The sequence below is a fragment of the Laetiporus sulphureus genome (assembly GCF_001632365.1).
Source record: "Laetiporus sulphureus 93-53 unplaced genomic scaffold LAESUscaffold_55, whole genome shotgun sequence".
NCBI lineage: Eukaryota > Fungi > Basidiomycota > Agaricomycetes > Polyporales > Laetiporaceae > Laetiporus > Laetiporus sulphureus.
This window is the reverse complement of record NW_024468564.1, coordinates 201,243-226,081: the sequence shown is the minus strand read 5'-3', so window position 1 is coordinate 226,081 and position 24,839 is coordinate 201,243. Positions and strand designations below refer to the sequence as shown.

Sequence of the window (24,839 nt, the reverse complement as noted above, 5' to 3'; positions counted from 1 at the left end):
CTCGCTTTCTTGGCTTCCCTGTCTTAATCCTGGATTCATTGCCTGTGGCGAAAGAATTGCTGGACAGGAGAGGTTCGAAGTACTCGGGACGGCCTCACTTTACGATGATGACTGAGCTGTGGGTGTCTCTGTCTAGTATATAGACACATTCGCCGCTGAGCTCAGAACAGAATCGGCTGGGAACGCGCCACCGTTTTTCTGCCCTATGACAAGCGTTGGCGCCTGCACAGACAATGGATCCAAGCTGGATATGGCAATCCTGATGCCATGTCAGGCCTTCGCGCTCTGCAGCGGCGAGAGATCTTTTGTCTCTTGTCGGACTTATGTGGCAATCCCGGAGAGGCCACGCTGCATTTCAAACGGTATAGCCTGCATTGAGTTTGCCTGTAGGAGTCATTGGATGACAGTCGTTCGTGATAGGTTCACTGGCGCACTAATACTCGAGACCGCTTATGGATGTAGCTTGAAATCACGGGAGGATAATGCTCTGCGCAAGATGCTAGAGGTGACTGAAGAGACCAGTGCGACCGCCGGAGTTTTGGCAGCTACTCTGGTTGATCTGTTCCCTGCATGTGAGATGCACCTACATCACACATTACACAACCGCGCATGTCGCTCAATAGCTCCTTACAGTGGTGCACATACCAACATGGATGCCGGGAGCCGGGTTCAAGCGTAGAGCACTGCAGCTCAGGAAGCAGCTGCGGCAGGTCATTGACGATCCCTTTCAGAAAGTGAAACGCGAACTGGTCAGTCGTTTCCATGAAGGAGTTCCACACTGTGCTGACCTGCATGAAGGCAGTTGGGACCGCCCAGAAATCCTTCGTTTCATCTCTTCTCCGGGATCCTGACAGATCACATTGGCCAGAAGATTATGAGGAAGAGATAAAAGGAACGGCGGCTGTTTTGTATGGAGGTTTGTTGGATATACGTGCTAAACATAACTTTATTATTGATGTATTGCTCGCAGCTGGCCTTGACACCGTAAGTCCATTTCCAGCTTGAAGACATGTGAATAACCGAGTTGTCCGTCGATAGTCAGCAATTGTCCTTTCTTCCTTTCTGCTCGCAATGGTGTTGCACCCAGAGGTATACCGGCAGGCACAGGAGGAAATCGACGGAGTAGTTGAGAACCAGCGCTTACCAGAGCCTCAAGACCGTTCTTCGCTTCCTTTTCTTGAGTGCGTCCTCAAGGAGGTATACCGGTACGAACGGCGTACGGCGTAAAGAATGATATCCACGCAACTGATGTCGCATTGCTCCTCATAGGTGGAATCCACCACTTCCTCTAGGTCCGTTCTGGAAGCCGCTTTGCCATCGCTTTTGACACCCTAATCCGCTTCGATGAAGGAATTACGCACACTCTGACGGTTGACGATGAATATCGGGGCTATGACCTTCCCCGCGGATCGATGGTAATGCCGAACATATGGTTAGTGCTCACTTTGTGTGTGATGTATCTGATGACAGCGTGCGCGACTTTCCAAAGGGCTATGATGCGCGATGAGACAGTCTATCCCAACCCAGACACCTTCGATCCGAAGCGGTTTGTAAATATGGACTCCAAAACCGCAGACGCGACAGATCCAAGGAGGGCTGTATTCGGATTCGGTAGACGGTATGCTGCAGCTAGGAATACGATGGGTGGCTCGGAGCTGAGCCTTCCCTGCGTACGCAGGATCTGCCCTGGACGCCACTTTGCGGATGTCAATACATGGTTCGCGATCGCGAATATCACCGCAGCACTAGATATCCGGAGACTCCGCGACGCCGATGGCAAGGAGCTTATCCCTACTGCCTCCTTTGCTCCTGGAATTGCTAGGTGTGTCGGAAATAAAGACTTGCATTGTGGCGAGCTCATCGTAGGATCCTAGCTATCCCGCGGAGTTCAAGTGCGACATACGTCCCCGCTCAGAAAGGTCCTCACTATTGATCTCCGAATTAAACAACGCAACGCTGGATGAAAGTCAGCAGCACGTATGTGGATCGGCTGGAAGGTCAGAGGGTCTCGATGATGTTTCGGCAGGAGCGTGAAGGGATTAGGTGATTCTATCCATTTTACCGTCGCCACTTGCACAGGCTAATCTGAATGTTGTGGTCGCAGATATTACGTGTTTACTGCCGGGTAGGGCGATGCAGACCGGCTCTCTATGACCTGGGTTTCGTTCTTACAGAAGTTGACGTGTAGGAACCCGTTTTTCCTGCGCATGAGCTGTATTCCCATCACCGCCGATGCATGAATTCCATAAGTGTAGCGGATAGTCATCATCGATGATTTCTGGAGCCTGGGACAGCAAGATGATGTCTTACTGATACTGAGAGATCCACGGTGGGGCCCATCGGGAAGTGGAAGGCACGCATCAGCGCCTCGTCAAGGCTGTCAGTCAGTGAAGTCAGCGTAAGGCAGCGCTTGATACAAGAATAGAGTGAGTTCTACCGAGCTGTGCCTTTCTCTAGTCATGGGACCGAGATAGGAACAAGTTCAGACGTTGCCCGCGCATCCATCCAGGAACCGCACGTGCACAGAATATAGGTCAATATGCTGTTAAAATAAGGAAGCGGATCAGTCAGATTCTGGACAATTGAACACTCCAGTCGATAAATATTTATCTCTGAGGACGTAATGCGTTCCTTGGAACTTCGCCACCGGGATCTGTATCTGGAGGATTATAGAAGGCCTATAATACTCGCATCCAATGCGTTCAATTGTTATATGTCATAGCGATGGGACAGCTGATAGAGATCTGTGGAGGCCCGAACAAGCTTGATGAGACTGCAAAAGGGGGGGGGGCAAGCGTTTTTTGGTCAGACTCAGCAAGGTCATGAAATTGGTACGTATTCATATCTTACAGCATCGCAGGGAAGAGTTCTGACTTGCACGTTGTAACTTCCTCACGAATACGCCAGGCGGGATGGAGAAGTCCACAGTTCAAGGATTCTGGTCAAAGAAATTGGTTTTCAGCGTGCAGCACTTGAGCGTGAGGATTTTTGTGTTCCGTGAAGCTGTGAAGCTTCGTACTACAGCACTACTTCGAGAGTCAAATCGGACATCGGTGACTGGAGGAACGAAAGTCGGTCTGACGGGGACGCGCGTCTGTCACAGATCATCACGTAGCGGTCACCATGCAAGTTTTAGCCGCTCTTGCGCTCTACGTCCTGCCACGACGACACGTTTTGAGACTGCTACCCACCGACTCAGCGAGAACACCGCGACGTTCGGAGCTATGGCTAGCCTTCACGTTTCAGATGCGGGAGTTACGACGAACGTGATTTGAGAATTAGAAATCCTTTATGTCCGCTCTAGATCCATGCAAAGCTATGAAGCATCGTCTAGCCAAACGAGGGCGATTCTGAACTCTCACGTTATCGTCGTGTGTGTATCATCGTTACTCGTGCAATCTCTTACCCTTCTCCAACATGGAGGAAGGCAGACCATTGCGGCAGACCAATCGCCGCAGCCCATCCGAGGCCTCAAAGACTCCAAGCGTTTTGATTATTCTGCAGGGAAGACCGGTCAACTACCGACGATTTCGTCCACTGGTGCTTTGTATATCCAACGTCGCTCCAAAGCAGGATTTGTGGCCATCCGGTCGTTTGTACCTGCTAGGTGAGTTGTCAACTGCAGCGAAAGAAGTAAACCATGTGCACTATACTACTTCATGTGCCTTTGAATAACATTTTCTTCAGCAAATGAAAATCCCGACTACTCTAACTCTTGTGCGCGGATGTCTTCATTCAGCATATTTCAAAGTACTGTCCTTGAACTACATATGTGCCGTATTTTGTGCGTGCCTTCGGATTGATCGCCGAATAGTGTGGTTTCCCAGGCTGTGTTACTAAAACCATTATAGCCTCATCTGTGATTTTAGCCACATTGCCAGCGCGAACCAATTACAGTCAGAGACTCGCAATAATGTGTCTGTTCCGACCTAGGCCGTTCAAAAGGCGTACTATCGGTTATGCTCACGTAAACCTGCTGACAATTGCTCACGAGTGTCTTCTTTCTATGGGAATGAACAAAGACGTGTGAAGCCGATAACGGCTCGGAACTGCTCATCGAGGAACGTCAAGTGCAAGCCAATGATCCTTCAAGCAAAACTTCCGACTCCATACAGCATACAGGTCGGGACTTTGACCATCCCGAGTTCAAGGGACTGTCATCTTCGTATTTACGCAGGCCTGAAATCAGTCTAGTACGACAATGCATGCCATGGGGCAGTTCCCAACTTCCGATCGTACCATTAACAAGCGGTCTGGAGCGACGCACATTCTTGCCGGAAATCTTAGACGGAGACTCAATTGTTACTGTTGCATCTATCTTCTTGATATAAGGCTTCCCTGCTAGTGTGTTAGTTTCAGATAAGCTATCGGAGTCATCGATTCAGTGGATGAAAATTTCGCTCGCCACTGAGTAAGTTCCGTGCACATCCGGTCGTACCTTGAAGGAAAACTCACCATCGTGCATTGATGCTAGGGAGCCGGGGCTATAAAGGCTCGCACCACAGCTGCCGGGTCACCTCAGGCTTATTGATAGTCTTGTCATTCAATCACACTCAGCCTGCGATGCGCAACGTCACTGAACTCGTCGCTCTCGGCCTGATTGTTTTGTTGATGTTAACGATCTCCTTCCATATGGTAGTCCGCCGGCCCACTAGACATCTGCCACCCGGGCCTCATCCTATTCCCATCGTAGGCAGCGCGCACCAAATACCAGCTGGTTATCCGTACAAGAGGTTCCATGAGTGGTCGAAGTTGTACGGTAGGTCCTTCTTTCATTTTACCGCCTCAGCGTGAAATTCACCTAAATGAACTGCAGGAAACATTTTATACACTCCAATCCTTGGTTATTCGGTCTTGGTTCTGAACTCTTTGCCTGTGGCGAAGGAGTTGCTCGATCGAAGAGGTTCGAAGTATTCAGACCGGCCCAAATTTACATTGATGACCGAGCTGTCAGTATTTCTATTCAGTACGACCTCTTTTCCCCGCTGAGCTTTCTAAGAATTGGCTGGGATCGCGTTGCCGCTTTCCTACCCTATGGCAAGCGCTGGCGTCGGCAAAGGCAGTGGATACAAGCTGCCTATAACAGTCCTGAAACCATCACGGATTTCCGGGTCCTGCAGCGGCGAGAGACGTGCTTTCTCTTGTCGGAGTTGTGCGAACACCCTAAAGAGGCCAAGGTGCATTTCAAGCGGTTCGAGTAATGCTTCCATCACATCAGTCATCGCATGACGTGCTCCTTGTGTTAGGTTTACCGGTGCACTGATCCTTGAGACTGCTTACGGACATGGCCTGAGGTCGCGAAAGGACAAGGCGTTGCATGACATGATTGAGGTCGTCGAAGGAACGACCGCAACCGGAGTCATAGCAGCTACTCTAGTGGATCTGATCCCTCCACGTGAGATGCTTTATATCATGCGTCACACAAAAGACATACCGCTCAACAATTGTTACAGTGAAATATATACCGACGTGGATGCCCGGAGCTGGATTCAAGCGCAAGGCACTGAGGCTCAAAACGCTGCTGAGAAAGGTCACGAATGAACCATTCCAGAAAGTTAAACGCGAACTAGTCAGTTGTTGACGTCATAGCATCGAAGCCAACATTGACCTGCATAAAGGCAGTGGGAACTTCCCGACAATGCTTTGTTGCATCTCTTCTCCACGACCCTGGCAGATCACAGTGGCCAGAAGACTACGAAGAAGATATCAAAGGAGCCGCCTCGGTCTTGTATGCAGGTTCGTCACAGATAGCTGCTGCGTGTGATCTGTTATTGACATGCATGCTCGCAGCCGGCATTGATACAGTAAGCTTGGTAGAAGTGTTTAGTCGCTCCATCGTTCGAGTTGTTGTTCTACAGTCAGCTATTGCACTTTCGACCTTTCTGCTCGCAATGGTCATGCATCCGGAAGTTTACCGAAAGGCACAAGACGAGATCGACAAAGTGGTCGGCAATCAGCGCTTGCCGGAGCTCGAAGATCGCGCATCTCTTCCATTCCTTGAGTGCGTTCTCAAGGAGGTGTACCGGTACGACTCTCACCAGTAGAGTATGCGCGCAGCTGATGCCACTCTGACCGTTGAAGATGGAATCCGCCGCTTCCTCTAGGTCCATTAATTGATCCGCTGCTTGCCGCTACCATTAACCAAATTGTAGGTATAACGCATAGGTTGATGGCCGACGACGAGTATCGAGGCTTTGACCTTCCCGGCGGCTCGATGGTAATATCGAACATATGGTCAGAATTCACACTATCCTTGTGGCATCTGCCTGTCTACTCACCGTCTACATGACTTCTCCAAGGGGAATGATGCGCGATGAGGATCTGTACCCAGAGCCAGATACATTTAATCCACAGCGTTTTGCGGATATGGATTCCAAAACTGCAGACCTGACGGACCCAAGAAAGGCCGTCTTTGGTTTTGGTAGACGGTAAGCCACAGCTAGAATGCCGCAGGTGGCTGAAAACTGAATCCTTCCTTATCCTCAGGATTTGTCCCGGTCGCCACTTTGCGGATGCCAATGCATGGATGGCGATCGCGAATATCGTCGCTACCCTGAATATTCGGAGAGCCCGCGGCGCTGACGGAAAGGAGATCATCCCTGTCGCCTGTTTCGCTCCTGGAATCGCGAGGTATGTTCGAAGCCAGTATTTGCAGCTCGACGCATCGACTGAAGAACCCTAGTTATCCTGCGGAATTCAAGTGCGACATACGCCCTCGCTCAGAGAAGCTCTCAGCATTGATCTTCGAAGTAATCAATGCAACATCAGATTGAGGTCAAATGCACGAATGCGGGCCGGCTGAAAGATCCCAATTCCCGGAAATTTCGGCGGGTGCGCGAAGGAAATAGGTGATTTGGTCCGTCCTGCGGTGGACGTTGATGTCGCAAGTAAAGTAATAACATTGAGCCGAGGCGTGTACGACATCCCTGAATGCGACATACACGACTCTCGTTCTGTGAACCAGTCGCCTGCATTTTTTTGCATAAGATTCTCATCATATGTACTCTAAATGCTTTTGATGCCTGTTCAAAAGCACGAATGCCGTGAATGTTGCTCAACGGCCGAGCATCTCTTCATCCACTCGACCGGGGAAACTTGTCCTATTGGTCGATTCAGCAGGGCCGCCGATACCACCAGATACGCCGTTCTGTTGAACTGTTTCAGATGAGATGACGATGACAGTCATCGAGGAACCTTCCGGAGGCTCGGCGCGGCTGGAACGCAGGGAGTCGGCATCGATTCCGAGCTTGTCACAACAAAGCCAGTACATACCGTGAAAATAGTCTTTTTGGCGACCCGTCTTCTGAGCCGTCCAGCACATTCATCGGGATGTCCTCCATATACAGACCAGTCGAGAGGTAAAATTTGCCATTGGAACGTAGGTAGTGACGCGCGTTGAGTCTGCTGCCCGGGTCTGGGGTCAAGAGATATCGTCAGGATGGACGGCGATGTCAGGCTCACATAGCGATTGCAGAGTTGATGTAGACTATATCCGTCCCTATGTCAGTATTGGTAATAGAAAGGGGTGGGGTGGGGTGGGGGCTGCTGTGTAATTACGTACGTTTAGTACCTGGGTAGTGGAACAGTGCCCAGTAAAAGACGTCACCACTGCAGGCTACAAACTGAAAGGGAGCGCATGTGTTAAACCCTGCAGGACACCGATGTAACACTCACTGTGACTAAGTGCAGAAATTGGACGAGCCTAACAGCATGGCGGTCAGATAGGTAGAGAACACGGTGTAGGAGTCAACGTACGCGGTCATGATGCCGCGGTTCACCGCATACATGATGAGTCTATTAATCAGCGTGTTGGTACTGCAGACCAATCGCAATGATGTATGCATGAGAATTAGGGCAGTCAGAATGCATTGCAACCCACTGCTTGAAGCCCGTCCTTTCTCCATTCAAGGCCCAGATCAACGTGACAGTGATGTAGATGTCTGCGGTTAATCCCAACACAGGTTCCACTGTAGCGGGGATCTATTTCAAGATCAGCGGACTATTTCAACAAGACGATGGCTATCCTCGCGGACCTTTACATGAATGAAAACGGCCGGGAGTTGAGGAACCTGGATTCTGGGGCACAATCAGCGATGGCTTGTCACTATCAGACTCCAATCTTACTCACGTGATGCACGCAAGCCCTGGGTCGCGGATTAGTTGCATGAAGAGTCATGAACATCGCACATACATAGTCCGCATGCTGGGGAGTGCCAATGTCAGTGGGGATATCGCTGAGACTGGCGTTTTGACCAACCGCAAGATACGACAGCCGTGAGGACCTACAGAGCTGTCAGTCTGACACGACGTGCCGGTGCAGATGGCCGAAAAGCTACTGACAATTATGATTGTCATAGGGAGGTTGTACCATTTCTTTCGCAGCACTGCGCAGATTGTATGAAGGAGAACGAGACGTAATGTACGAGAACTCACGTCTCCAAATTTGAAGCATGTAGTAGCTATGCACAAATGTTAGAGCAACTCATAATGGCAATCGGATAACCGCAATCGCACCATTGAACTACCAGGGTAGTGATGGCCTGTCATATCATAACATTTTTTGAAGGCCATAAAACGAACTGCGTTGCTACTTGCCGAAAATACATACTCAATCTATGGATACGAGGTTAGCGTTGTAAGTGCGTGAAGGTTTCGACTGCGGACCTCGAAGGGGCTACAGTGTGTCTGTTAGACGTTACAGGCAGCTTAGATCGGAAAGTACGGACAGTGCAAGCGAAGTAAGGTTGAGGGAGTTACTATGTCCTTGAATAAAGTAGTGCCACATAATCTGCGGGCAACGTTGAGCACATAATTTGCAGTCAGTATATATGTTCGCTCACTTGGCTATTCGCGATGGTAATCGCCGTGTCGAAAATCCTATCAATGGCATGAGGCGCAGAAGAACGTTGCCTCCACCGCAGCACACCAGACGTACCATAGCAGAGCAACCTAATGATAAATAGCACTGACTTAGGAACCCGTCGCATCAATTGATAGTCACGTACTAGCACTCGGATCCTCCAACTATCGGTCGGGTACTCCCAAATATAGTACAAAACTTGAGCGCAGGTCAAGCCGTATAGTCTGGAGGTGTTGATTACAACGAGAGGCACCATAAGAGAATCGACTGCAGCCTACATGATGGCAAACAGATTGCCAATGAAAAGGCAGCCCATGGAGCTATTCAGATGTAGATTCGGTCCTGTCATGTTGGCAAGCGGACTGCTGTGCGGCAATTGCACCGGAGGGCTCGCCCTTTTAGAACGTAGAAACCCCGTTGCTTAGCTTATTACCTTACTTAAGTATTCGGCAGAAGCTATGCAAGACTTGGGAAAATGCGAAGTCATATTAACATACCTCGTGTGCTGTTCACCATGATCGGATCAAAGTAAAGTATCGCAACAAGACTAATCAATCATGGAAGAGTGATACATGCGTGAGAACAGTGGCGTTGAGGTGAGATGCCCGGAGCTTTGACCAATTTTTAGAGCCCGGCTGTTCACGCAGTCCGTTCATAGTACCTTTTGTGGCGAGCGCCCGGCCGGAAACGTTACGCGCTTTGAGGTAAATATAGACCGGTGACTCAGATACGAAACGCCGCAGTCCCTGTCTCTCCCATGTCTCAACCTTGTGAACTTCAGACCTTCTTCCCCATCAAGCAGGCGAGTGTCTGGAGAGGGATCACGAGCACATCTACACTTGAACTTGCTTTTCAGTGGGAGATACGCTGCTTTGGCACATGCCGCTCGGAGCTGTTCATGTTGTCTGTATTTTGTGCAGGAAGCATCTAGCTAATGAGTTCACGAATCACGAGTCACAAGGAAGAAGCAAGGCACGTCTCTCCTGTCTGATCAGTACTGCAGGATGGTGATGAACGGGGTATCTGCTCGGCTGGATACACGTCAAGACATCTGACCGGTCAGAAGTGTTCGGTCTCTTTTTTCGCAGAGTTGATATCGATGGCAGTCATGCCATTGAGACATTATCCGTTTGCTGTGTCGGAAGTGGATGAGCACGACATACATGCCGTTGACATCGGACTGATGATCAAAATGCGTACAGCTCCTCGTACAGCTCCTCTTCTGAATAACGGAGTCATCATATTTATTTGAAAGCGAGCTTCTGCTTCCATTGTGATAGCCATCCATGCTCGTTCGGCATGCTGTGCGCATGGTTTCGAGCTGGATGGGTTGTATGATGCATCTCAGGAAAATTCCCGATCTGTCCCAGAGCGCAAGTCCCTCTCCGTCTCGCCCTAGCACCTCCCCCTACCAGGCAGAGTTCGCCTAAGCCATGTCGGACACACCACTGACAGACTCTGCACGGTCGGCCCGTCTGGGCTCAGACCTGAGCACACTCTCCTCCTTCCGTAGAATCGTCCTCCTCATCGTCTTTTGCTTTGCTCTATCATCGACGCGCTCAACAACTTTGCTCTCTTCGTGGCCATTCTGCCCATTTGTATCGACCCCGGCATCGCTAAAGTGTCTCTGTCTGGATCATCAGCACATACCGGCTTATCTTCCTTGCCATTTTTACTCAGCGTAAATGCCGTATGCAACCTCCGGCGTATTGTTTTCTTCAGAGTGGACGCTTGAATGACTTGTATAATCCCAGTGCGTTCCGTCCGCTTCCAATTAAGCTCTTTAGCTGATGCGATGCTATGCAGAATACGTTTTCATCTCCGGTACTTGGTGTATGTCTTTCACTTCCCTCGGGCGCGGACTTGGTACGTTCCGAGACGCCCTCATCGTCTACGAGCATTCATGGGCACGGGTGAGTCTGTTCCACATGGATCTGTTCCGTGTTCCTAGTGCCTCATCCACCACTGACAGGTGCGGCTCTGAATACACTGTCTGTGATGCACATCGTCATGCAGATGTTCCCGGTACCCAGCGTCCAGTCCGAGGCGCTGGTTGCGTTCATGGGAACGGTGAGCGTTCTGGTGCGTGCCTTCTGCATCGATGCTGAGCTTCATCCTGTACAAGTAATTGCGCTGATCATAAGTGCTGCCCTCGTGACGTACATGGCCCTGTGTATATCACTTCATCACCATCGTCTGCTTCGTCATGGAACTCCCTTATACTTGTCCTGCTTCCGGCGCAACAGTTGTACATGACAGTAAGGCGTCCTATCTGAAGGGGATCAACACAATGGACACGAACCGGGCATCCTTGCTGACCAGTGAGTCATATGTCTGTCTGCGCAGCACGTTCGAGCTGAAGTCGTATTGTCGCAGTTGCACTCATCCTGTTCGTGTTTGCAGTCACATCAGGGTTGGCAGATGGTTGGCGACATGCGAGGACCATTGTGCCCATCATTATATCTGGTGCCCTCACTGCCTTCATACTTGTCTGGGAGGCTCGAACTGCTCAGAAACTTGCCCGCAAGTCTTTCGGCTCATGACTGGAGAGGCGTCAGTCAACCGAGCAATTGGCAGCGATCCGGCTTCCTCTACGATAATCAGTTATTATCCAGTGCACGGCATGGCCCCAGATCTTATGTAGAGAAAGTTGAAGGTAATCTTTATGCTATGTAGTCTCGTTGCCAGACCGTATAGCAGAATGTAGTACGTGCAGCGTCGGAGTGGAGGCAGAGAGTGAAAAACGGTTGCACAGCGTGACAATTGTGCAGAGTTTGTTGGGTCTCCTATTTGTACTCCGCTGTGGCTGTACATCAGCAAAAAGTCCGATCACCGATCTGGACAGAAATGGTAGTCAGTACCCCTGCCATATTGCAAGAGCAGGCATTCAAAGATATTGGCAGAAAATACTCCATAGGGACCAGTGGCGGCAGACCTGCTCATTCCCAGTCAGGTATGTGTTTTCTGGCACATAACAGACTGCCGGTGATAGATATATGCAGATATTGCAAGGTAGGATTGATGTGCAGATGGCTGTCTGAGGCATATGCACCATATATCTGATATCCAATGCTACAGTGTGGGAGGCCTTGATACTAATGGACAGACTGAAATATAATATATTGTAAAGTAGATGGTATAATGTATTGTAACATAACATGGAAGAGATGTAACATGGCAAAGGGTATGTCAGCATCATCCTCACCAATCAGCAAAAAGCGTGCACCATAAGTTTCATTGTGTGAGATAGTCACTTATGCAATTATGCAGCCGTGGCCCGTCATGTCTCCTAAAAATTGTCGCAGTGCCTTGAATTAGCATCACGTGCAAAACACATTAGGAAGGTGTCTTACCATAGATGGTAGTCATCAAGTGACATCACTGCTCAGAGATTCAAGCTCCGACGACATGGTCCATTATATGAACGTATCATTTGCAGCCCCAGGTTACTTTTCTTTGTGCTCTTCCATCGTTAACGGTAATTGTTCCATCTGGACAAGCGTTAAACCGCGATGTTAAGGGTCAACATAGTGAGATTTGGTTCAGTTGTGGAATAGCTTGTAGGCAGACTATGTGCGTTAACATACTGATTCTTACAGTGAACTTCGAGTGGTGACGAGCCCAGCGCAAGAAGCGAATGTCGAGCACGCTGAGCGTGGAGGTCGAACAGGGGTCGAACGCTTGTGCTTGCTTACTAAGCGAACGGACGAGGAAAGAGACGTGCTGCACCTTCTATACTGCATCGTGTGCTTTCTTCTCATCAACATCTCGCTATCTGCTCACATTGATTTTTCTTATCACAGCATGTTTCCTCACCCTCTGTGCCTGTCCCTGAACAATGTGACTTAAGGAGTGCAGCTGCAAGCCACCGGAGGGAAGTCGCCCAAGACTTAGCGAGCGGCATGAAGCGGTTTGGCCGTACTGAGGAACCTCTTGCCGGTCATTGACCTTGGCGACGCTCTCGAGCATCGATGTACCCGCAAATGACTTCGTATGATTGCATATGTGGTTTTTATCGGGAAGGTGCTGATGGAGGATGGATACAGGGTGATGAGCGAGCATAGGCCACACAGAGCCATCTCTGTCTGGCGAGCATTCGCTGGGTCCAGCTCCCCCACGATTGGCATTGGACGGGCTGGATAGAGGACATGAGGATGTCTGAGGGTGGTATGCATGGTATGCATACACACAGGTGAGTGGTTTTATTGGTGTGTCACCGTCCACACAAAGGCGCATATACCCACCACCTGCGCATCCTCTTCCTTCCCACAGCATCGCATCGTTGTGCTGTCCATTTTCGTTCACGGATCTCAACAGCTCGCGAACGAGTAAGCAACGGTGAGCTTCTCAAAGTCATGCCCAGCCACTCCTGCATACTTCTTTTGACGTCTGGGACATGCAGGCATCCTGATTACAATCTCCCTGTCACTTTGTGGGAGCTGGAAGGGTCAATCCCAGAGACAACTGCACAATAAGTCTGCACGAATCGCAGCAGAATGGGTATGTCATGGATCTGCAGGAACCTTAAGCTGCAGACTCCCTGATCGTCAATCAGATCTGCCCATCGGTGACCCACCTCATCAACCTGAACTCTGGATTCTGTGTGTACAAGGTCAATTACGAGGTATGTCTGTCTATGTGAGGATTTGATCTCCTGAGCCTTAATTTACTCCACCGCCAGTACAAAAACAGACATTCGACATTCTTGATGCGTACATGCAAGTGCAACAACACATCAAGAGGGGCAGGGGCAGAGTGGCCGAGCATGACTTGAGACAGCTCATGTCTGCTCCATTCGTGCGCTGTCAAGTCCGTGAATGGCTGAGAGAAGGAGGTGCTGGATAGAGTGGTCCAGCATGGCTGACATCTGTTTGTTTGCACATCATAGAGGTCCATGGACGATGAAGTGGGCAGTGATCATTCAAGATGCGCGCGTGCTCCAGACGACCAAGGAAGTGGTTCCAAAGGAGAGCTGATGGATGTGACTTTGCAGGGCTCACATCGACTCGTTCGCGTGCTGTCAAGGATGCTCCTTGGCTGTCTGGAGTGTGCCCACATCTTGAAGGTTGAAGAGGTAGAAGAGTTATGTGAGTCCACGCTGATACCATTCATGTGTGGCATCTTTCGCATGTACATGTCGTAATATTAAAATGAATTTCTATTTACACAATCAACAACTACTATATCCTGGCTAGTCAATCATTTGGCTTTCTGGGCAATGATTCATCTGAGCGGCTGAATTTTAATCTGAGGGTGCGGCACATTGCCCAGAATTGCCCAGACATCAACTGACAGCTGAGATATTGTCTGCCAGATGGCAGCCTATCTGTACATTACCTGACAACATGGGGGTATTGACTATCTTTGTCTGACCGGTGGCAGTAGGCCTGGCCCGATGATGGTAGTCAGACCCTAAGAGGTTACAAATCTGACTTATCTGTCGGTCACCTGGCAGGTGGGGTAGTCAATAGCAGATAATGTACATTGGGCGTAGTCAGGCCCAGATCGGTGGTCGGACTTTTTGCTGATGTAGTGGCGCTACCGAATCTCCCGGCCTGTTTCCCTGCACAACACCTCCCATACCATCTGATTACGAGACTATCTTAATGTTACTACAAGGTGCAAGGATGCTCATAGAGTGCAGATGAGACTCCACAGCAGGGTGACCCATACACCCATGTGCGATGTTAACGACGCTCTGGAATGACATGTTGAAGGAACGGTTGTATCCTGATATGATCTACACGATCGATCATGTACGACGTGACGTGACAATTATGTGCAGGGAATAGAATGTCATAGAAACTCACCGAAGGTTCTGGAGACATCTAGGAGTGTTCCATTCACAGGGACCAATCGTATAATCTGACAGGATTATACAATATGGACATTGACAAAAGAGTAATATACCATTGGACAATACCTGTTGCCACTGGGCTAAATGTATTAGCACGATATTACTCATTTATGTAAATATCACGTTACTGTAGGTACCAGAGGTCCACGAACGGTGTACAGGGTCTCATCCCACATGTATATATACTGAGTAGCTACAGCGTGAATGAATCCAAGTCCTCTAGCCTGACAAGGCATCTTCTACTCCAGCAAACTATAAGTTAAACAGGTTATGAGCCCCGTTGCTCTATAGCCTTGTCTCAAACTTATAGCGCTACTATCGCCATATCCACTGCGCTATCCATCTTGCAACACCTCGACTCGACAAGCGCCCGCACAAGTCACGTGACTGACTTGCCTTTTTTGATAGTACCTTAATTGGGAAACCATTATTGTTTTGTAATATGTTTGACAAGTACCTTTTTAGAGAAAGCAATTATTTTTACATCAATTTGTGATTAGTATCTTATCAGGGAAAATCCTACAACCAGTGCGCTGCAGCATTCATTTGCGCAGCAAACATTTTTACCAATTTTGCATCTTGTTAGTGCTCGCCTACTTGTCACAGATTTTTGCCACAAACTCCACACACTGACTTTTCTCACGCCACGGATCATGTGCTTCACCAATATTTCATGCCACTCAGCCACAGACGTGACACGTAGAGATCAGGTGATAGTCCACATCACATGTTATGGTCCAGACCCGCGGATGATACGGTCGGACCTGTCTATTCCAGGATACAATAGAGGCACCCATTTGGGAACAAAGGGAACAAGGACTGTTGTTATGCATCGGCCTTCCGCTTCCTATTAGTTTAGCCAGAAGCCCAGATAGGCACGATGTTCACACCGGAGAATAAAGGGAGACCAAGATAGGCACGATGTGCACATGCATTACTGTGGCAACCATCGATCTCCCCACTCATTGTTCTACTTCTGGACATCCTATTGTTTCACGTACAGCCATTAGCTTATACCCGTAGATAGGTAGCTTAGGTAAGATAGCCCGCTGTACATGTATATAAGACCAGCCATGTAGAGGATGAAACTTCAGATTGTTTCTCCTCATCTACTACTGTAGCACCCTACTGAGCTTACCAGCTCCACCATATATCTCTAACCCTTTCCTGCGTCAGCCACCTCGACTAGTAAGTTTCAGGCTCTTGTGCCACATAGAGTTCAGGGGGATTATTTGGGATCAGGGAGATCAGGGCGACACGTTCCACGTGACTGTCCTTTTTTAGTCTTTTTGATCTCTTGTTCGGTGTTGCTGTGACATTAGAAACAATCTGACATTTTTTGCGCCCATGCTTAGTGTTTAACACAAGTGGCCGCGTATTTTCAGCACAAGCAGTTTCAGCCGTAGCACGCGGCTTTTTTGACATACATTCCAACCCAACTTCTACCAGATGTGAGCCTCAGCAAGACACTGAGCAGCCCAAGGCAGCAAAGTGCAAGGCCACCAAGACAGAAGATCCTTACGCCAGCTACAAATGCCTCGAGACCAACAAGGAGCGAGGAAGACTTCTCACTCTAGCATCCTTAGGTGCATCCTCTACAGACAGGCAGCATGCAGCAGCTAGGGTAGTGGACACTATGCATATCAGAGTCCAAGGCATCATCCACCGACCTCGCAGTCACACCCCTCCACTCGAATGCTACAAGCCCAGAAAAGGACGCCTCACTACAGGCAGTCAAAGGCCAAGACCACCCCCAGAGATCATCACCTCCAACGCCGTTCCCCCCATCATTGTTGCTCCACAGCCAGTGCGACCTCTTCCCAACTTTGTTAAAGTCAACACACATGCACGACCCATTCGCCCTCTTCCGTCCAAAGTCAGGCCCACCCTCCACATCGAAACACTCAAGAAGCAGGTCTCGGCTACCCGCTTCAGACTACAACTGATATTAGGAGCATTCTGGGAGAGGATTGATCAGGACAAATGAAAGAAGGTACAACTCCTCTGTCACAGATTTTCACGTCTTTTAACCTGCACGTGACTAGAACATCACATAACAACAGCGCTAGGCTGTTCAGAAAGGAACGAACCAGTACGCGAAGTACTGACAGTCCTAGGTGCCCCGAAAGTTCAGATCTAGTCACGTGACATATCACGTGATATCCACACATGTGACAAGAAGCGCTGATATTAGGTAAGCCTAACTTATACAGTAATATCATCCCACCTAGAAGCAACGGTCAGACTCCGGAAGAATCCCATGAAGGAGACACACGTCACCGGAGATATGTCCTTAAGGGGATATTAGTTCACATACACGAGGTAGATAGATACCATGCCACCGGAGATGTAGCCATTACAGGCAGTATCATTCCCATGGTCTTACTAAGTAGTTCGGAGATTCAGCATGCATGACACACGTAGTCTGACAGGTAGTGGTAACCAATCAGACAATGTCCATTAGCTAGCGGTTCTGGGGTATCAGGGTATCAAGGGTCCCTCCACTCATGTATATAAGCCAGAGCTCTGAGATGCATAAGTCCCCCAGACTTATTCTCATCTCTGCTATGCCTATTCATACAGTGTCACCAGTGCCCACTTCAAAGGCATTGCTTTACCTTGATCATCTTTTGTGTCCATCCTTACTTCGACAACAGTCAGTAAGTGTTTGATCATAAGGTCATAGGCTTAGTCAGCACCCTGCATCCTAAGTTTGTGATAGAAGAATAAGTCTGCTTATCTTACCTGCCTCAAGTGCCTGCCCAGCGTACTCATCGCAGTGTTGCGTCTTCGCACGTCCACCTGCATGTTAGCGGTGTCATATCTTCACCTGCCTCTCTGGCAGACATCAACTCTACCCACGTAAGCCACGCCAATACTATGCGCAGTGACTTTGGCATTATCCGACGTCCTTGAGCAAGAACTCCAGAAGAGTTCTACGAGCTGCGATGTACAAGCGTTCAGCCAAGGCCCGGTCATATATCCACGGGAGGTCAACGACCTCGAAGCAGTGTCTCAGTTCCCATTATCCAAACTCCTTCAGTTTGCACACCGCGAACTCCTGCATCGTCATCAACTTCAGGTCCCCAGCACTATTAAGGCATTCCGCCTCACAACTGGGCACCTCGAACAGCAAACGAACTTCATTCAACATACATCAAGACTCCCACAGGGTCTCACTACATATATCCTCTTGCAATTTTCATCGTTTCTACTCAGCGCGTCGAAGGTACTCTTCGACAAGTTCATCTATTCCTCACCAAACGATACCGTCGTCAGCTTGACGACCACGACATCCTCGTCCTCGAGCATCTTATCATCAAGCTCAAGAATCTCCACAATGATGTAGCAGAATTCAAGCTTTCCTTCGTACATCAGCATGTAGTACGAGATTTTTGTGACTACGTACAAGAAAGGAAGCGTCAGGGAGAAGTAGCTCGCGATATTATATAAGATATTATCGTGAAGTATCGACTAGGAATACAGGTAACCGGGTGACCTTTGCTGTAGATACGAATATTCATTTTGTATATGTCTTCATCTGGCGATTCAAATGATCTTGAAAACTTTGAGCACCTCAATCCAATCGGTCACACCTTCGACTATCTTTGGGATTCAATTCCACGAGTTCTCTGAGACAGAGCAGATGAAGCATTCGCTACATACGAGGATACGTTTCACATCGACTATCACGACGTATACCATATTTCTGCTCTTCAGTTATACCAAGAATACGACTGGAGAAACGTCATGGTACACATCTGCTATATCCCCTTTGGAACCGAAGAACTGGACCTAGGTCTCACCGAAGCTTACAATAGCTTCGTCGAGTGGCTCGAAGAAGTCGAGCATATTTGTGAAATTCATCATAATCATCAGTGGCCCGCAGTCAGGGACAAAACTAGGTTTTTGTGGCAACCCTTCATCAAGGTCATATACCAAGACCTTTATTTGCTGCGAAACCAGCGCTCAGGACAAGTAATTGCCCGATCGGCCACGATCACAAATAGACATATTGTCGAGTTTGAAGAACATCTTCGTGAAATAGAGGAAGAACTGTAAGATGGCGACCCCCACTGCACATGATCCCAGCTTCTCTCATGCTCCATCTCCGGAGCTTCCCGCATGACTTAATATTGTATTGCAACCCCCGAATCCTATCATTCGTCAAGCCCTCACAGACACGGCTCCTCCCAATGTGAATATACCTGAAAATGTGAAGAATTGGGTAGTCGACTTGGTCATGAACGTGGTAGAAGAAATGCGTCAACAAATGGTGGTGCATTATGAAAATCTCATTCAGCGTCAAGCAAGTACACTTGAATAGAATACCACGGAGTTCCACAATCGCACGGTGTTTCTTGACAATCACAGACAGCAACTCATCAGCCAAGTAGCAGATTTGGAGAAGACAGTTGCCGCTCTTACCACAGAAGTGAAAGAGCTTGTCGAGGATTATCAGCAAAATCTGGCACCAGAAGTAACGACGTTTACCGAGCGCGAGGCAGAACTAAAAGCCTCTTATGACACACTCAAAAAATCACATGAACAATTACGCACATGGGCAAATACACAAGGAAGGAGGGCCGGCCAGGGTGGTAATGATGTCACAGAAACAGATGACGATGATGAGCCATCGTTTGGTCGCAAGGGTAAAGGCGTAAAAATTGACCAGCCAGAAAAATATGGTGGCAATAAGGACGGAGTCAATCTCGATGATTGGCTCGAACAAGTAATGCTCTGGTTGAAATATACTGGACATACCAAAGACGAGTTCAAAATTATGTCTACCCTCTTGCTTCTGAAAGGAGGAGCACGCGAATATATGCGACATTGGATTACTGAGATAAACGAAAACAACAAGGCACCAGGAACTTGGGCGGAGTTCATCGCTGAACTTTGCACGGCATATGAATCGTTGGACAAGGATGACAAGAAGCGAACGGAGTTAGAAGCCTTCGTCAAGAAGGATCATCGAGACTTCCGAAAGTTCGCAGAAGACTTCCGTCCAAAGGCAACCGGTACAGGCTTCTCGGATCAAGACTTGATCGAAAAGATCAAGAAACATATTCTGGAGAAAACGTGGCTGCTCATGCTAGCAGACACAACCAAGGACAACTGGCCCAAAAAGTGGACTGAGTTCCTTACCTTCGCACTCTGAATATTTACGTCACTACAACGAGAAGGTCACCATGCCAAGGCTGAAACCAAGGACCTGAATGCTATGGAAGTTGACGCAGTCAGGAAGAAAGAGAAGAGTAAATCGGGCAAAGCGCGAAGTGTACAAGATGACAAGTTGGTTTGTGCCAACTGCAAGAAGAACAAGCCCACATTCTTCAAATCGTCGAAATGCTTCGGCAAATATTGCACCGATTGTTTCAAATTGGACCATGTCAAGAGGCAGATCGAGAAGGAGAAAGAGACAGCCACGAGGAAGAAGGACGCAAAGAAAAAGGACGACGACAAGAAGAAGTCAAAGTCATCCAAGACGTGACAGGTGGTATCTGATTCCGCTTCATTAGATGCAGAGAGCGAAAGCTCTGACACTGAAGAAGAAAAGAAGCCGAAGAAGAAAAGCTCTTCCTCTAAGACTAAGGGGAAGAGTAAGGAGACAGCTGCGTATATTAGCGACTGCAGCAATCACTCGGAAAGTGAGCCTGATGCATCCGAGTCGAATTCAGAAGAAGATTTTGCCATGATCCTCTCAAGGCTCAGGCGCCTGAGGGCAAATGGATCCAGTTCATCAAGGAAGGCAGGAGAGGGCTCTTCACGAAGGGATCAGAAGGGTTTTCTCAAAGGGGATCTGTAGGCAGCTCGTCAGAGTCCCCAGAACATTATATAAGACCTGTACATTTAGCACCCAGATCAGACACCTCTGTAGATCGTCGCAACGCAGAGGAGGATAATGTAACTATAAAGAATTCGTCTCCAAATTTATCATCATTCTATTTACCAGTTACATTATGGGTGTACGGCAAAAAATCGAGCGCCGAAGCTTTAGTTGACTCAGGAGCGTATTCCATGTACATCAGCAAGCGATTCATAAAGAACAATCGAATCGCAACCTCCAAGCTCAATACGACGTACAAGGTGTACAATGCTGACAGATCCCAAAACAAACATGGTGAAATAACTGACTATGTAAAAGCATACATCAAAGTTGGAGATCATGGTTCCACCCACCGTCTGCTAGTCACGGACATAGGGAAATTAGACATGATCATTGGGATGTCATACTTACATCAGCACAATCCAGAAATCAACTGGCAAGCTGGAGAATGAAAATACTCACGATGCCCGAGTACGTGTCACCACCAGAGGCTTCGTAAAAAACAACAAGCCATTGTGAGAGAGGAAGCTGAAGAAATCTCGCAACGAGCACAACAAGTGGCAGATGAGGAGCCAACTGCATTCAGAATGTTTAATGGACACAACATTGATGCAGTAAATCCTATAATCTCGTGGGTCGAAATGGACGATCCTGAAGCTGAACAAATAGCTCGCATGATACTTTCCATAGCAGATTGCAGCTATGCTGAACCAGAAGAAGACCTGGAAGAAGCGGCACCCCAGTCAAACACTGGTAGCCCAGAAGATCAGGTTATTGATGAAGTAGAATCTTGGGAAAAATTAGTACCAGATTATCTACATTCATTTGGTGATGTCTTCTCCAAGAAAGCATCTGAAAGGATGCCAACTCGAAAGCCTTATGATCATGCAATCGAGTTTGAAGAAGAACATGAATTACCATGACCAAGCAAACTCTATCCTATGAATCCGGAGGAAAGAAATTCCCTAGATTCATGGATCGACGAAAACCTAGCAAAAGGCTACATTCGAAAGTCGAAATCACCTATTGCTGCCCCAGTATTCTTTGTCAAAAAGAAGGATGGCACACTAAGACTGGTACAAGATTACTGAAAACTTAACGCTATAACCAAGAAGAATCGCTTCCCTATTCCACGAATAAGCGAGCTTATTGATCAGCTCAGTAACGCATCAATATTCACCAAGCTGGATCTCAGATGGGGATACAACAATGTTCGCATTCGCAAGGGTGACGAATGGAAAACAGCTTTTGTGACGCATCGCGGTTTATATGAGGCCACAGTTATGTTTTTCGGTTTCGGTAACGCACCAGCCACCTTCCAGCACATGATGAATGAGATTTTAGATGATCTTATTCGGGAAGGCCATGTGATCGTCTACCTCAATGATATTCTAATCTTCACCAACGATCTGAAACAACATCGGAAGATTACCAAAGAGGTGATTAAAAGATTACGGGACAACGACCTTTTCGCCAAACCAGAAAAGTGCTTTTTCGAACAACCTTCGATTGAGTACTTAGGGATGATTATCTCTAAAGGCGAGGTCCGTATGGATCCTCAAAAGGTCGCCGGTGTACTCGACTGGCCTGAACCCAAAAAGGTTAAGCAAGTACAAGCCTTTCTTGGGTTCGCTAATTTTTATCGTCGATTCATTGAAGGATTTGCCAAAAAGTCTCGACCACTCAATATCCTTACACGAAAGGATCAGAAATGGGTATGGGGTGAAGAACAACAACAGGCATTTAACACTCTCAAACATGCCTTTACTTCAGCTCCAATTCTGGCATTACCGGATGATACTCATCCATTCCGGTTAAAAACGGATTCCAGCGATTTTGCCACTGGCGCATGCCTTAAACAACTCAAAGACGATGGGTTGTGGCATCCAATCACATTCTATTCAAAAAGCCTCAATGGGGCTGAGCGGAACTATGAAATCTATGACAAAGAGATGCTCGCAATTATTCGAGCATTGAAAGAATACCGACAACATCTCGAAGGTCATCCGCTCCCGGTAGAAATTTGGTCCGATCACCAGAATTTAATCTATTTCAAATCAGCACAAAAGCTGATGAGGCGGCAAGCTCAATGGTCACTATATCTTACACGGTTCAACATCCAACTACATCACAAACCAGGGAAATCAATGCATCGTGCAGATCCTCTGTCCAGGAGGCCAGATCATGAAGAGGGGGTAAATCTCGACAATTCTGACAAGACCCTGCTCAAACCGGAATATTTTGCGATTAAAGCTATTCAACATACCCATCTTGCAGTTGTCACAGATCATGATTTGGTGGACAAGATCAAGGAATCACTACAAGACAACAATGTGAACAACTCATATCAAGATCTACTCAAGAAAGGACAATGAGAGTTCTCAAAAGGACTCGAAGACTGGAACTTCGAAAGTGGGATATTACTATACTGAGGCAAAGTCTATGTGCCAAAAGCAGATAATAAGGAATGATGGTCAAACTGAAAGAACAAATCAATCGCTGGAGCAATATCTCTGTATCTATACTGACAGACACGTGGAAGACTGGAGTACACTACTCCTAACTGCCGAGTTCACCTATAATAATAAGGCTTCTGAAGCCACTAAGAATTCACCATTCTTTGTTGAATACGGTAGACATCCACGTGCAGAACCAACAATAATGGACCCCATAAAGCATTATACGCTAGATTCCATAATGCAGGCGTGAGTAGAAGCGCAAGAGCAAGCAAAAGCAGCCATTTTACTGGCAGCTGAACGCATGAAGTGGTACTACGATCAATCTGTACGACTCGCACCTTTCAAAGTTGGAGATCAAGTATTACTCTCCACTAAAGATTGGCAGACATTGGGAGCCAAACTGGCACAATGGAGAGATGAACCCTTCGAAATTGTAGAAAAACTAGGACCAGTCACATACAGACTCAAAATGCCGCGACAATATGGTGTTCATCCAGTTTTTCATGCGTCCAAGCTCGCGCTCTACCATGAAGACGAAATACCAGGCCGCACACTCAGACTCCGTCCTTCTATCAAAAAGAAGACTGGCGAAGAATGAGAAGTCGAGTATATAGTCGACTCTCATGTCATTCGTGGAAAACTTCAATATTTGGTGCATTGGAAGGGTTATTCCAAAACCGAAGAAACTTGAAACCCGCTGCAAATTTGAAGAAATCTCCGCGTCTCATCAAGGACTTTCACAGAAAATATCCTGACGCACCTCAACCAATATCTCTCATTGATACAACTCCGGTCGATGGCGCTTTTCCACCCAGGAGAACAGGTCAAGTCTATGACCCCGCCACTGATACCATTCAGATATACGATCAGGATAGAGATGATTGGGATCATTCTAGAGATCTTCAAATTACATTAGATAATCCAAATGCACGAGCACCGAAATATGCCCATAAAGACGATGCTGGAATGGATTTAGCCGCATCAGAACCAACAACCATCCGAGCACACTCAAGAGGATTGGTATCCACAGGACTTCACTTTACCACACCTCGAGGGACCTATGGTCGAATTGCGCCACGAAGTGGGTTAGCTGTCAAAGGAATCGACATAGGAGCTGGTGTAATCGACAGAGGATACACAGGCGAAATCAAGATTTTGCTAATCAATAATACAAATAATGACTTCACAGTTAATTTGGGTGATCGAGTCGCTCAACTTATCATTGAACGTATTATCACCCCTGTCGTTTCACTGGTTGATTACCTCAAACCCTCAGCCTGAGGACACCGTGGATTTGGTTCAACAGGCAATAATTACTTCCAGAAACCACGCAAAAAGCCAGATTCAGGACGAACTGTCTAGAAGGGGGGGTACTGTCACAGATTTTCACGTCTTTTAACCTGCACGTGACTAGAACATCACATAACACCAGCGCTAGGCTGTTCAGAAAGGAACGAACCGGTACGCGAAGTACTGACAGTCCTAGGCACCCCGAAAGTTCAGATCTAGTCACGTGACATATCACGTGATATCCACACATGTGACAAGAAGTGCTAGTATTAGGTAAGCCTAACTTATACAGTAATATCATCCCACCTAGAAGCAACGGTCGGACTCCGGAAGAATCCCATGAAGGAGGCACACGCCACCGGAGATATGTCCTTAAGGGGATATTAGTTCACATACATGAGGTAGATAGATACCACACCACCGGAGATGTAGCCATTACAGGCAATACCATTCCCATGGTCTTACTAAGTAGTTCGGAGATTCGGCATGCATGACACACGTAGTCTGACAGGTAGTGGTAACCAATCAGACAATGTCCATTAG

At 47.9% G+C, this 24,839-nt stretch overlaps 6 protein-coding genes across 6 annotated transcripts; 5 read left to right on the top strand and 1 right to left on the bottom strand.

The window, feature by feature from the left end:
• The first annotated feature begins 58 nt into the window (after positions 1 to 58).
• On the top strand, positions 59 to 1,320 carry LAESUDRAFT_451844 (cytochrome P450). Its single transcript, XM_040902524.1, has 6 exons — positions 59 to 118; positions 171 to 572; positions 634 to 749; positions 799 to 916; positions 971 to 984; positions 1,039 to 1,320. The coding sequence occupies exons 2-6, from the start codon at positions 206 to 208 to the stop codon at positions 1,225 to 1,227; spliced, it is 804 nt and encodes a 267-aa protein (XP_040759576.1). The 5' UTR covers positions 59 to 118; positions 171 to 205; the 3' UTR covers positions 1,228 to 1,320.
• Positions 1,321 to 1,596: 276 nt separating this feature from the next.
• Positions 1,597 to 2,249, top strand: LAESUDRAFT_730907 (uncharacterized protein). The gene has a single exon (XM_040909925.1). The coding sequence runs from the start codon at positions 1,641 to 1,643 to the stop codon at positions 1,872 to 1,874; it is 234 nt and encodes a 77-aa protein (XP_040759575.1). The 5' UTR covers positions 1,597 to 1,640; the 3' UTR covers positions 1,875 to 2,249.
• A 1,910-nt stretch (positions 2,250 to 4,159) lies between these two features.
• On the top strand, positions 4,160 to 7,126 carry LAESUDRAFT_686266 (cytochrome P450). Its single transcript, XM_040905923.1, has 14 exons — positions 4,160 to 4,411; positions 4,475 to 4,759; positions 4,817 to 4,949; positions 5,000 to 5,191; positions 5,247 to 5,395; positions 5,454 to 5,569; positions 5,619 to 5,736; positions 5,791 to 5,804; positions 5,859 to 6,025; positions 6,082 to 6,104; positions 6,153 to 6,234; positions 6,300 to 6,428; positions 6,487 to 6,630; positions 6,683 to 7,126. The coding sequence occupies exons 2-14, from the start codon at positions 4,564 to 4,566 to the stop codon at positions 6,771 to 6,773; spliced, it is 1,554 nt and encodes a 517-aa protein (XP_040759574.1). The 5' UTR covers positions 4,160 to 4,411; positions 4,475 to 4,563; the 3' UTR covers positions 6,774 to 7,126.
• Positions 6,817 to 9,250, bottom strand: LAESUDRAFT_686263 (uncharacterized protein). Its single transcript, XM_040905922.1, has 21 exons — positions 9,139 to 9,250; positions 9,006 to 9,084; positions 8,936 to 8,949; positions 8,841 to 8,877; positions 8,727 to 8,788; positions 8,665 to 8,674; positions 8,596 to 8,613; positions 8,515 to 8,540; positions 8,434 to 8,459; positions 8,341 to 8,384; positions 8,258 to 8,282; positions 8,192 to 8,203; positions 8,129 to 8,144; positions 8,034 to 8,076; positions 7,880 to 7,980; positions 7,756 to 7,815; positions 7,675 to 7,702; positions 7,562 to 7,622; positions 7,462 to 7,486; positions 7,273 to 7,404; positions 6,817 to 7,214 (listed from the first exon to the last, which is right to left on the bottom strand). Exons 1-21 carry the CDS (start codon positions 9,207 to 9,209, stop codon positions 7,055 to 7,057), a joined length of 1,050 nt encoding a protein of 349 aa, XP_040759573.1. The 5' UTR covers positions 9,210 to 9,250; the 3' UTR covers positions 6,817 to 7,054.
• Positions 9,251 to 9,676: 426 nt separating this feature from the next.
• LAESUDRAFT_451686 (uncharacterized protein) lies at positions 9,677 to 10,928 on the top strand. Its single transcript, XM_040902523.1, has 4 exons — positions 9,677 to 9,832; positions 10,541 to 10,613; positions 10,667 to 10,773; positions 10,833 to 10,928. The coding sequence occupies exons 1-4, from the start codon at positions 9,740 to 9,742 to the stop codon at positions 10,842 to 10,844; spliced, it is 285 nt and encodes a 94-aa protein (XP_040759572.1). The 5' UTR covers positions 9,677 to 9,739; the 3' UTR covers positions 10,845 to 10,928.
• A 9,013-nt stretch (positions 10,929 to 19,941) lies between these two features.
• LAESUDRAFT_763423 (uncharacterized protein) lies at positions 19,942 to 20,526 on the top strand (the record flags this gene model as incomplete). The annotated part of the gene is made up of 2 exons (XM_040913251.1): positions 19,942 to 20,189; positions 20,256 to 20,526. 2 exons carry the CDS (start codon positions 19,942 to 19,944, stop codon positions 20,524 to 20,526), a joined length of 519 nt encoding a protein of 172 aa, XP_040759571.1.
• Positions 20,527 to 24,839: the final 4,313 nt, after the last annotated feature.